We start from the raw sequence: 12,471 nt of genomic DNA on the forward strand, positions 1-12,471 counted from the left end.
ACTATATAGATTCAAAATATAGACTTAAACCATGTCTTATAGGAGTCAAGACATAATGTGCAAGTGTGTCAGAGGACAGACGACTGAGCTATGGTCAGGAATGTAGTACAGGTAGAGTGAGAGAGGGAGTGGGGGAGAGAAAGAGAGAGGAAGAGAAAGTTAGAGAGGGGGAGAGAAAGAGAGAAAGATTGGAAGAGGGAGAGGGGGAGAAAAAAGAGAGATAGAGATAGAGCGAGATAGAGATAGAGCGAGAGAGAGAGAGAGAGAGAGAGAGAGAGAGAGAGAGAGAGAGAGAGAGAGAGAGAGAGAGAGAGAGAGAGAGAGAGAGAGTGGGAGAGAGAGAGGGGGAGAGAGAGAGAGAGAGAGAGAGAGAGAGAGAGAGAGAGAGAGAGAGAGGAGAGAGAGAGAGAGAGAGAGAGAGAGAGAGAGAGAGAGAGAGAGAGAGAGAGAGAGAGAGAGAGAGAGAGAGAGAGAAGGAGAGAGAGAGACAGAGAGAGACAGAGAGAGAGGGAGAGAGAAGGAGAGAGAAAGACAGAGAGAGACAGAGAGAGAGGGAGAGAGAAGGAGAGAGGGAGGAGAGAAGGTGAGGGAGAGAGGGGGTGAGAGAGGGGGTGAGAGAGGCAGGGAGGCAGAGAGGAGAGAGGGAGGAGAGAAGGTGAGGGAGAGAGGGGGTGAGAGAGGCAGGGAGGCAGAGAGAAGGAGAAAGAGACTAGAAGAAAGAGAGAGAGTGGTAAAGAGAGAGGCAGGGAGAGAGAGGGAGAGAGAGAGTGCGAGAGGGAAAGAGAGAGAGAGACGCACACTCCCACAGACTAAATGTCTCCTCCAGGCGAACTTATTGCTGTCGGAGTGTGTGAGCTCGTCGCAAGCTTTTCGTGGAGCGCGACAGACTTGTTTAGACTAATCGTTGTGGAAAAGACAGGAAGATAAGTTCATTCAGAGTACCTTTTTAGTTCAGTCCACTTTTGAGTTGAGTGAGAGAGCCATTTACCTGGTACTACAATTCCAAATGCAAGTTCCCACGTCGGCGCTCACGCTTTTTTTGCTAAACAAGAGTGTTTTAATGGGATTTTGACACCTGAAAGTGGAAGGTGTGGTGAAAAAAAAGTTGGAACGCCTTGCTGGATGAAGATAGATGGCTGCCATGGAAGGCTGTGAAGTTCCTTTGTGGACTCATTCAGTCTGGATGCAAAGTGCACCTGAGCCGCATCGTTTGACACCATGAGAAGACAACCAAACAGCACGTGACTGCTACCTTGAGTGCCCACCATCATGTCTTACTATTCTCCAAGGTAAGACAACATTAGTCATGCTATTTTCCCCCTCTTGTTTGCTAATTTGACTCTAATGGGACATTTTAAAGAACAACATGATGACCAAATGCAAATATTTACCTTCAGCCCCCTTTTTGCAAGGGGCTGCAAAGCAATGAACATCTGATGGACAGGAGGTGATAAATTCCAGGGACTCTTGAAATTTCTCCCCCTCCTTTGGAGACTGTTTGTTTTGAGTTGTCACTTCGACAAAGGATCATATGAAAAGTCTTTTGTCACGCCCTGCGGAATATTGAAAAGGTCTTATGACTTTAGGTACTTGCTTGTAATGATTTGGTGTGAGTTCCCAATCTATAATTATCCAAATTGGAGAAAAATGTCATAGAAAATGCATAAACAGGTTAGTTCCCATCTGCATTTACCATATTTTCTCACATATAAGCCACCACGAGTATAAGCTGTACCCTTAAAATTGCCTTAAAATCATTGACTTTTACAATTTCTCGCATATAAGCCACCCCGAGTATAAGCTGTACCCTTAAAATTTCCTTAAAATCATTGAATTTTACAATTTCTCGCATATAAGCCACTACAAGTATAAGCTGTACCCTTAAAATTGCCTTAAAATCATTGAATTTTACAATTTCTCGCATATAAGCCACCCCCTGATTCACAATTTTCACCTCCATATTCATAGTTTTAATAGAGAGTAATAGGTTGTACTTTGAGTGGAAAATCTTAAGAAAATCATCACATGTGGTATTTCTGAGATACTGTATGAATCAAAAGCACATAATTATGGTCAATATCTTAAGGAATTTAGTAATTCATCCAGTAATAGTTGTTTTCATACTGCAAAACAGAAAATAACCAACAAATAGTAAATGTAATTTGCCAACATCTACTGGTGAAAAAGACTATGGCAACGTTGCACGCATATAAGCTGTACCGTTGATCCAGTCATCACTTTTTTTGTCACAAATACGCCTTATATGAAAGAAAATACGGTTTGGTTTCTAATGAATTCAGAGTGCCATGAGTGAGGTAACTTTTCATTCCCCTTTGTGGTATTGCAACTCCCGCCTCACAACATTGATCTCCTAAATATTACTAGCTAAAAATAGCGTGTTCATTTTTATCTAATCCCTACAACAGTGGACATCCAGCCAAAGTCAAATCCCCTGGTCCAACTGTGCATACGAACGGAATTTATCCTTAATCTGAGTTTAAAAATCATGACCTTAAATCCACCTTGACTGCATTGTGTCCTCTTCCACTTCACCACAAAATGTTATTGGCTTAAATGTTAGTGGAAACTAAACAGGAATATCCCAGTACTTTAAGCTTGTAAGGTGTTATATACAACGTGATGTGTCAAGAGGAGTTATTGGGGGTGTCTGTTGGAGGGACAGCCATATGTCAAAGTGATTGGTCTACAGAGTGAAGTCGATGAGGCGGTAGAGTAGGATTTGGCTCAAGGCAAAGTTTCCATCTGTGATAACTCTAAGCAAGAATGCTTGTTTGAGAAACATCCACCGAACCCTTGAGCACGTATAATCAACTTAGCATGGCACAAATTAATTCATTCTGTATGTAATTTTAAAATAAGGACCCATAGGGACCTTTGGCAGAGTGTCAAACAAAAAGGGGAAATACAATCCAAAATAATATTTCTCCTTTTTGAGTGAGGGGGATTGGTTCTCCGTCTCCTTGTGCCCTGCAATTGGCTGGCCACGGATTCAGAGTGGCTCATACACGTAGTTTTCTAAGGAGGGACCAGCATCCCTGTGACCCCTGTGAGGATAAGTGGGTCAGAAAATGAATGAAATATCAGTGACTGGGTTGGTTGGTATGGATGTTAGGATTAGCACCGTATTTTCTCGCAAATAGGCCGCCTTTGCGTATAACACGTACCTTTAAAATTGCCTTAAAATTGTTGAATTTTACAACTTCTCGCGTATAAGCCGCCCCCTGATTCCCAATTTCACCTCCATATTCATGGTTTTAATAGGGAGTACAAATGTGTTACTTTGAAGGGGAAATATTAAGAAAAATAATCCTACGTGGTATTTCTAAGATACCATATGAATCAAAAGGATCGCCTGCTGGATTTTATATTATTTGTGTCAAGGAAGTTAGTTCGACTGTCTTTGTAAATGCTAAATACCAAATTATTCAATCTAGTCTATCTTGACAAGAACCTGATTTTTAATGACAGAAATGACAATTTTCTTCTTAAAAGTTAAATTGTTGCGGCGGTCAAATAGCTTTTAATGGTGAAACATCTAGATTCTTTCAAATGGTTCATAATACGGCAATAGTTGTCACTTTTCAACAAGAAATAAAAAGAAAAAAATCTAAGTGGAATTTTACATATCGGAAATGTACAATCATTTCCTTTCTGTGATCTGAAAGGGTGTTGCCTGCACGTAGACAAATTCAAAAATAAAGTAACGTGAGCAGTGCAACCAGGAAGTGTGACCGTAGCTGTCTAGTGTTCACCGAGCCTTTGGGTGCAATTATAGCATGAGATACACATTATGCAAGTATCAAGGCTGATATTTTAATAATCGACCGCAAAACCTTCAATCAGCCTTAACAACTGTTGGGATGTGCTCACCTGGTAAACACTATCAAGGCTACTCTTGTCCACTACATTAAGATGGCGACGCCCTGAGCGAGTAGTGGCAGGTAAAAGTGAGTGAGTTTTTTCAACACATTTTTTTCTTCTTAAATTTCATTCATAAATATCAAATATAATTTTGTTTAGCATTTTATCTGTTTCTTTTTTCTCTATTTTGAAATGAATAACCGTATAGGCTGCATTGTCTTGCGTTACGGCATGTTGTCTTTGACACCTTCTAGTTTTATGGAAATCAAGTCTATTTTATGCACATATAAGCCGTACCCCGGATTCAGTCATAATAATTTTTAGGAATAAATGCGGCTTATATGCGAGAAAATAGGGTAGTACATAAAATAAATGTATGATATTTAAAAAGTCAATTACACAAAACATTGAAATGCTGTACTTGTTGACACAGACATGAACTTTTACTCATTGCCTGCCCCAGCCAATGAGTAAAAGTTATCTTTGAGGCAGGAACAAATGAACTAATATTTATTCATTCATTCCTAATCTGAACCACTTATCCTCACAAGAGTCCCAGGTCTCTCCTCACTGTGTGGAGTTTGCATGTTCTCCCCAAACATGCCTGGGTTTTCTCCGGGTGCTTGTGTTTAGTCCCACATCCCAGAAACATGCAGGGTAGGCTGGTCGAACACTAAAACTTTTACCTAGGTATGAGTTTGAGCGTTTATGGTAGTCTGTCTCCTTGTAATTGGCTGGCCACCGATTTAGGGTGTCCATTGTCTAGTGCCCTTAGTTAGCCTGGATAGGCTCCACACCCCGCCACCCTTGGTCTCAGAGTTCTGGGGTCCTGGGTTCAAATCCAGGTTGGTCTTCATTGTGTGGAGTTTAAATGTTGTCCACGGGCTGCGTGGGTCTTCTCTGTGTACCCCAGTTTACTCATACATTCCAAAAACATACATAGTAGGTTTGTTGAACACTCAAAATTCCCTCTAGGTAGCAGTATGAGCGTGAATGGTTGTCCATCTCTTTGTGCCCTGCGATTGGCTGGTTGTCCAGGACTTACTGCTCTTAGTTCACTGGAAAAAGCTCCAGCACCCCCACAACCCTTTTAAGGATGAGCTGTAGGGTGAATTAATGAATATATATATTATGTGTGTATGTGAACATTCAATCATTTTCCTCACAAGGGTCACGGGGTTGCTGGAGCCCATCCCAGCCAATTGCAGGGCACAAGGAGAAGGACATGTATGCACATTCACACCCATACATAGGGGCAATTTAGAGTGTCCAATCAGCCTACCATGCATGTTTTTTAGAAATGTGGGAGGAAACCAGAGTACTCGGAGAGTTCCCACGCAGGTCTGGAGAACATGCAAACTCCACACAGGTGGACCGACATGGATTTGAACCCAGACCTGTGAGGCCGACACGCTAGCCACTCATCCGCAGGGCCAACTGTGTGTGGACAAAAATTCAATTTAGATATTAAATTCATTCATACTTACACATACACACACACACACACATATGGCACATCTGCATTAATTCTGCCTGACAAACCATGTGTTAGGAATATGTGCAAGCAGATCTACTTGTTTTTCGACTTCTTTGGAGGCATTCCAATCTCTGAAGTTTAGTCATATAGTCCAAAGTAAAACAAGAACTCTTTGATTTTACATCCAATCGTTGATGAACATTTTTTTTGAACTAGTGAACGTCTCTTTCGGAACTCATCTTGTCTTCCAGCCAATTTATTATACGTGTTAGTTCGAAAAAGATATGGTACTTGGCTCACTCATTGACGTGTAATCACTCTTTGCTGAAAATGAAAATGACTTGTTTCAAGGGTCAATCTGATAAGTGTTATTGCTTTGTTGGCCTTGTTTTATCAAGGGTAGCCTTCTTAGCCACTTTTTTGTTATGTTTGAGGATGGCTACTATGTTTCGGCCTAATGAAATAAAGTCCATTGTTTTAGATAAAGCCAATTTTCTTTGACTTTTTTTACGTTGGTGTTCAAATGTGTCTGGCGTGATTGTTAACTCTTTAAACTAGTGTTTTCCCTAACAGCAAATGTAGCAACTGTCAAGTCTTCATTCTGATGAGAATTAATTTAAAGCCCAAGCCTTTGTATGTGCTTTTACAGGTTTGTTTATTTTGAAGTTTGATTTCAAGGTTGAAATGTTTAATAACACTTTAGGTGACGCCTTTAGTGCCTGAATCACATTGTTTGTTACGGCCTGCAGATGACTCTTGGCAGTCTTTCTTAGGGGTTGTAAAAAGATAATCTTATAATCCGCCTGGTATGACGGTGTACCAACTTTGTTCTCTCTCTGTCGTGGAAGCAGCCAGGGAAGTGAAATGAAGCCAAAGGGACGAGAACGTCACTGTGCAAGAGTTTGAAGTAAAACGGCGTGATTGTTTGACTTCAATCATCTCTTGGGATTAACCAGTGAATGGTTAGCAGAGATACTGGAAGAACATGGTCAATATTATAGTTGAAAATATTGGAAATTATTTAAATGTAGAAAGAGAAAATAAAGGACAAAGATAAGAAAAAAGACATGTTACAGTTCTATGAAGTGTCCCTGAAGGTGATGTAGACGACGGTGTTGTTTGGTCATCTACAATGTAGATTAAAATACAAGTGTAGGTGTATTTTATATTTTATAATGACAGCTAGTTAAAATGTCCTTCAAAAGGAGCAGCTGCCAAAGCACAAAGCACTTCTATTCCAACTCAAAGAAGCTCATTTCATGAATGCATACAGAGTTGGGCCACAGAATGCTCGATTGTTGTTCCTTCATTCATAGTCAACACACATTCAGGGGTCAGAGTTGACCAAAGGCCATCCGACTGAACATCTGTTAAAGGTTGTGTTAGTCTATTCAGTGGCAAGTTCCTTCTAACGATCAGACCCTCCACCCAGCCTTCTCAAACAATGCTTGTCCTTTGGCTCCATTTTACTGTGAGGAGGTCAAAGGTTAAGATCAGTAATATATACTTGGAAGGTCACCATACTGAAACACCTAAGGAAATGCAGTCTGGTGTTCGGCAAGAGCGTCTACTGTGACTATCTACAATGTGTGGTTTCACTTTCACCTTTGAAGGATGACGTCAAATGTAAATAAGGCATTCACATTTGTGAATGGCAATATCATTAAGGAATCTGTTCTGGATTGTGTTAATAATCTTTTGTCAGTGCGGCCGTTTTTCATTTAAAGGATCAAGAGAGTAGAAAATAAAAGTTATGTTCAAGTTAAACATACCGTATTTTCACGACTATAAGGCGCACCGCATTATAAGGCGCACCCTCAATAAATGACATTTTTTCCATATATAAGGCGCACTGTATTATAAGGCACACTGTATTATAAGGCGCACTGTCTGTTTTGGAGAAAATTTAAGACTTTTAAGTGCGCCTTAGAGTCGTGAAAATACGGTAACAGCTATTGACTTCCAGGTCACCTCTAGACCCAGCCATTGTTGATGTTGATTTTTTTGTATACAATCTTGCAGTAGGGGAGGAGCTATATGATGGAAGATTTTGTAAACTAAGATGGTGTCTGCATATTTAACAGTATTGTTTCAGTTCAGGCGTTTTTGTTTTTTTAATATCCGACAGTGGTGGTTTTTCGTTTTTGGTTTTCTGTTTTTCCATATATAAGGCGCACTGGATTATAAGGCGCACTGTCTATTTTGGAGAAAATTTAAGACTTTTAAGTGTGCCTTATAGTCGTGAAAATACGGTAAGTTGATTTCTCATGCAAGGGGATGTGGAAGCTGATCTCTCAAATTAGCGTTATTGGGATTGCATGTGCCAAATGTGCAGGATTGCGTTTGTGTGTTCCGGTAAATGCAAATGGACATGTAAAGTCATTTATCAAACCCAGTGAAAAAAATAAAATAAAAAAAACAGGTGTGTGTCTTGTGTGGAACGTAGAGTAGGACCCAAATACAGGGAAGCAATCAGGGGAGTGTGTGAAGTACTCTAACAAAAACTTTAATGATTGAAGCAGGATGGGAATTAAGGAAATAACAAGGACTTATATGTAAACAACAAAAAAACAAACCTGACATGGAAGTAAGGGGGCAAACCAGGAACATGAAACATGGCCTGGCAACATAGCATGATGCAAACAAAGCAGATGATCCGACAAGGACTCATAAACACACAGGGTTTAAATAGACAGACAGAGGTTGATTACAAAATACACGCACCTGCTCACAGGTGGGAAGAGAATCCATGAGGGGCACAATAGCAAAACGCATACAATAATCACACGGCCAAAAACCCATTACACATAACAGTGTGTCAGCAAGGTGAGGTAAGAAATGCCGTTAAAACGTTTTGCTCTCTGAAGTACTGCTACACTTGTAGCAGTGCAATCTCTTTAAAGCAGTGGTTTTTGACCTTGTTTGGTACTTAACTCCATGAAGTTCACATGCATTCACCGAACCCTTCAGAGTTAGTTAAGAAAGCCGATAATACAATACATATTCATTTTACGTCTAGGAAGTTGTGCATGCCTGGGATGCGATTCGCCCAAAAATGTGCAAACTAAATAAAATGATCTCATCTGATTTTCTGAACCGCTTTATCTTCACTGGGGTCGCGGGGGGTGCAGGAGGCTAGCTGACTTCGGGACAGAGGCAGGGGACACCCTGAATTGGTAGGCAGCCAATCGCAGGGCACAAGGAGACAAACCACCATTCATGCTCACACTCACACCCAGGGGCAATTTAGTGTCCAATCAGCCTACCATGCATGTCTTTTGAATGTGGGAGGAAACCCACGCAGGCCTGGGGAGAACATGCAAACTCCACACAGGTGGACCGACCTGGATTTGAACCCAGGACCCCCACTGTGAGGCCTTACAGTCATATTATAGGGTAAACTAAAATGTCCAGCTTATAATTTTTAATTAGAAATAACTAAAATGTGTAAAAAAAATAATTTAGTTTCAGTTTGTTATCTGAAAGCAGGGGAAATAACTTTGTCCTTTGCAGTTGGAATTTTCAGACCTTCATTTTGTAGCTACATTATCAATATCCCTTTTTTCTTTATCAGAGTACTCTATTATTTTGGTTGAAAAAAAGCACTAAGGTTAACTTCTTTTTCATCCAACTTCAGCGACGTTTTCAACGGCATATTTTCGTCCATTCACCATCATAACAACAGTGTCATGTCTTAAAAGTATAATCATTTGATCACAGTCAGATGTTGCCTTTTTTTAGCAGAAACTTGATGGTTAAACAACGCTAGATCAGTAGTCAAATAAAAACTGAACTCTACACAGGCTACATGTAGAATAGTTTGGACACTCCTTAGCTAAATGAATTCCCATTCAAATATCTTCTCGTTTTGTTAGCCTGTTTTGAAACAGAATAAAATATAATGTTCTTATCTTCTTTGCGGATATTAGAGAGGCACGAAGCATTTATTTACCAAAAACTGTAACAAGAGCATTTAGGTCAATCTTTTATTGCAAATAATGAAAAAGGAAAATAGCATCATATTTGGGATTTAAAATCATATAGTTCCTGTAATTTACATGTCAGGCACACTCAACACCAAACTTTATCGGCCTCCTTGAAATCAAATGTGTTTTATTGGCTTTAATCTGGTGAATGTCTTGGCTAAAACGTTTGTTTTCCTTATGAACTCTTTTGTATTTTGTCGAAGGAGCTCCATAACATTTTGCTTACAATTTTCATTATGACTTTAAATTCATTCATTCATTCATCTTCCATGCCGCCCATCCTCAGAAGGGTTGCTGGCGCCTAACCCAGCTATCGTCGGGCGAAAGGTAGACTACACCCTAGACTGGTCGCCAGTCAGTCGAAGGGCATCTCTTTAGATTGCATATGTAATTTAGAGGTTTGAAGACCTCCAACCCGTTTCATCTTTTCCACTACCTTCGACTCAAGTTACTCTTTTTCCAGAATTTTAGAATTTTGTCTCTACTTTTTGGAAAATTGCAGTGATTGACTAAATTCAACACAGATTTGTTTGGAGTAATCACCAACTCCAAATGAGGAAAGGAAGTGTTGTAAATAACCAGTAATTCTATTTTTCCGCTGACTATTTTAAAGCATAATTGGGTGTCATTTGGCTGGGTGTTTCCTTATGCCGCTCATGTCACGTGTACGACGCATGTCATTTAAAATAAACAACTGGTCTTGGACTGATTAAAGCCAGTTCCCTCTCTCTCTTGCCTGGAGCTATGCACTAATGTGCTCCTATAGGCTTAATGAGAGCAAAAAGAGGCAGGCTGACCCCTTTCACCTCTTCAAGGGCCCCTGCAGTTAGCAGGGCAATCAGTCAGTGTCCACCACTGTTAGCTTTTAACGTTCAAATGCCACCACAAGAGAAAGTCTAACCCAGAAAATAGATCATCTTTACAATTTATGCATGCCCAGATGTATAAACAATTTAACACTTTATTTGAAAGCCATTTAACTCATTTTTAGATTTGATTAGATAACTTTATCCATCCCATACTCGGAAAATTCACTGTCGCTGTAGCAAGAAGGTGACAACACAGACACAGGAAAATACATTTTAGACATAAATAAATACGTTTTTTTAAAAAGCTTGTTCTATATATATATATATATATATATATATATATATATATATATATATATATATATATATATATATATATATATATATATATATATATATATATATATATATATATATATATATATATATATATATATATATATATATATATATATATATATATATATATATATATATATATATATATATATATATATATATATATATATATATATATATATATATATATATATATGCACATACACATGTACATATATATATGTATATATGTATGTGCACATACATATATACACATAGGGTTGTTTTTAACATTCAGACATTTCTTTTGTTGATTTATTTCCCATTGTTATCCCATTGATGAATGAATTACCTAAACCGATGTTTAGATAGCAGGGAAAACTATGATTAAAATACATTAATACATTTATTGGAACAAGGCAGTGCCTGAATAGTGAGATAAGGAATTACATTCTATCCACGATGATGATTTGTTCTGAATGTTGTTTTGGTTAACATGACCTCCTTCCTCTGATATGAGTTCCCAAGTGAATCTAAGATGGAAGCTGAAGGCTCTGAAGGGAGGGCCCGCTCAGCCATGTGTGAGCGAGATGTTTATCGTTTAATTGGACAGGCCAACTACCGACCTGGGTAAGAGCCAAAAAACATCTTCCCAAGCTTTAGATTCGCACCCTGTTTATGGCGTGAGGCGAGATAAAAGAGTCCGTGATCGACGATTGATGGCACTTCAAAAGGATGTGCTAGACAAAGAGAAGATGAAGTGGGCAGCTTTCCAAACATCTTACAGCAACACTTTGTCCAAAGAGTGTGATCGTGACATGGCAAAGAGGATACACTGTGCCTGACAGCAGAGTATTGCCAGGAAGTGTTTAAAAATGGGGTGAGGGCAGTACTTTCCAGTATCACTTCTCAGAAAATACACTTGTCTTTAGATTAGTCACACGGAGGCGTGTTTGCCCGCTGGTAAAGTGCAGCTAAACTTCAAGCATGCCATTAAAAACAGCATAAGGGGAGGTCTTACTTGTAAAAACCAAAAGAATTCTCTCAATCTCTCATTGTTCCTGGTTCTTGAATGCTTACATAAATCAAAAGAAATTATTAAAGCACACACAACATGTCTTGGATAACTTTTTTTTAAAATTGGGTAATCTCCCTTTATTCTGGATTCATCCCAAATCCCACCCGGGACATTGTTTCTACAAAGATTCTATAGTAGTAACTGACTGTTTATGTGTTTCCTGATGTTGACTCGTTAAAACTTCAGATTGGAACTCAATAAGGACACAGAACACCATCACATTAAAAATTTCTAAACAATGAAATACAATAGAAATCAAATATTAAAAGATTTTAAATGTGCTTGTTGCCTGCCTCTGGAAAATGCAGGCTGTTAATTGACAATGTTGTGTCATGAAATGTTTTTACTTAAACAGACTCATCATTTAAAAAATTAATAAGATCGCCTTTATTTCAAAAGTTTCACTACTGCATTTACATTACCCTGTGTAATTGGCAAAGTTAACTTTCATTAAATTTTTCCTCTGCTAAACTTCACAATGGTCGCGAGGGGTGCTGGAGCCTATGCCAGCAGACTTCGGGCCAGAGGCTGAGGACACCCTGAATTGATGGCCAGCAAATCGCAGGGGACAAAGAGACAAACAACAATTCATTCAACTATCCAAGCATGTTTTTTGGGACGTGTGAGGTAACCGGATTACCCATAGAATTTCCATAAAGGTCCGGGGAGAACATACAAACTCCACACAGCAAGGTCTGAACTCACCGGGGATTGAACCCTCGACCTCGGAACTGTGAAGCCGATGTGTTACCCACTCTACAGCGGGCCACCGATAAATGCCGTAATTTGTAAAATAATTCAAATATACTTATATTTTACAATACTGTCTTTTTGTGTCCTGCAATTGGTCAGCCACCAATTCAGGGTGTCCCCCGGTGGGTGGAGTCAGCTGGGTACCCTTGTGAGGATAAGCAATACAGA

General features: G+C 39.3%; 1 protein-coding gene across 1 annotated transcript in view; it reads left to right on the top strand.

Annotated features, from left to right (window-relative positions):
• The first annotated feature begins 795 nt into the window (after positions 1–795).
• Positions 796–12,471, top strand: part of adamtsl5 (ADAMTS like 5) — a 36,460-nt gene continuing 24,784 nt past the window's right edge. The window contains exon 1 of the mRNA XM_077712831.1: positions 796–1,289. Within this exon, the coding sequence (XP_077568957.1) occupies positions 1,270–1,289 (20 nt within the window). The 5' untranslated portion in view covers positions 796–1,269. The remainder of the gene's footprint in view (positions 1,290–12,471) is intronic.

Source organism: Stigmatopora nigra, chromosome 3 (assembly GCF_051989575.1).
Source record: "Stigmatopora nigra isolate UIUO_SnigA chromosome 3, RoL_Snig_1.1, whole genome shotgun sequence".
Taxonomy (NCBI): Eukaryota; Metazoa; Chordata; class Actinopteri; order Syngnathiformes; family Syngnathidae; genus Stigmatopora; species Stigmatopora nigra.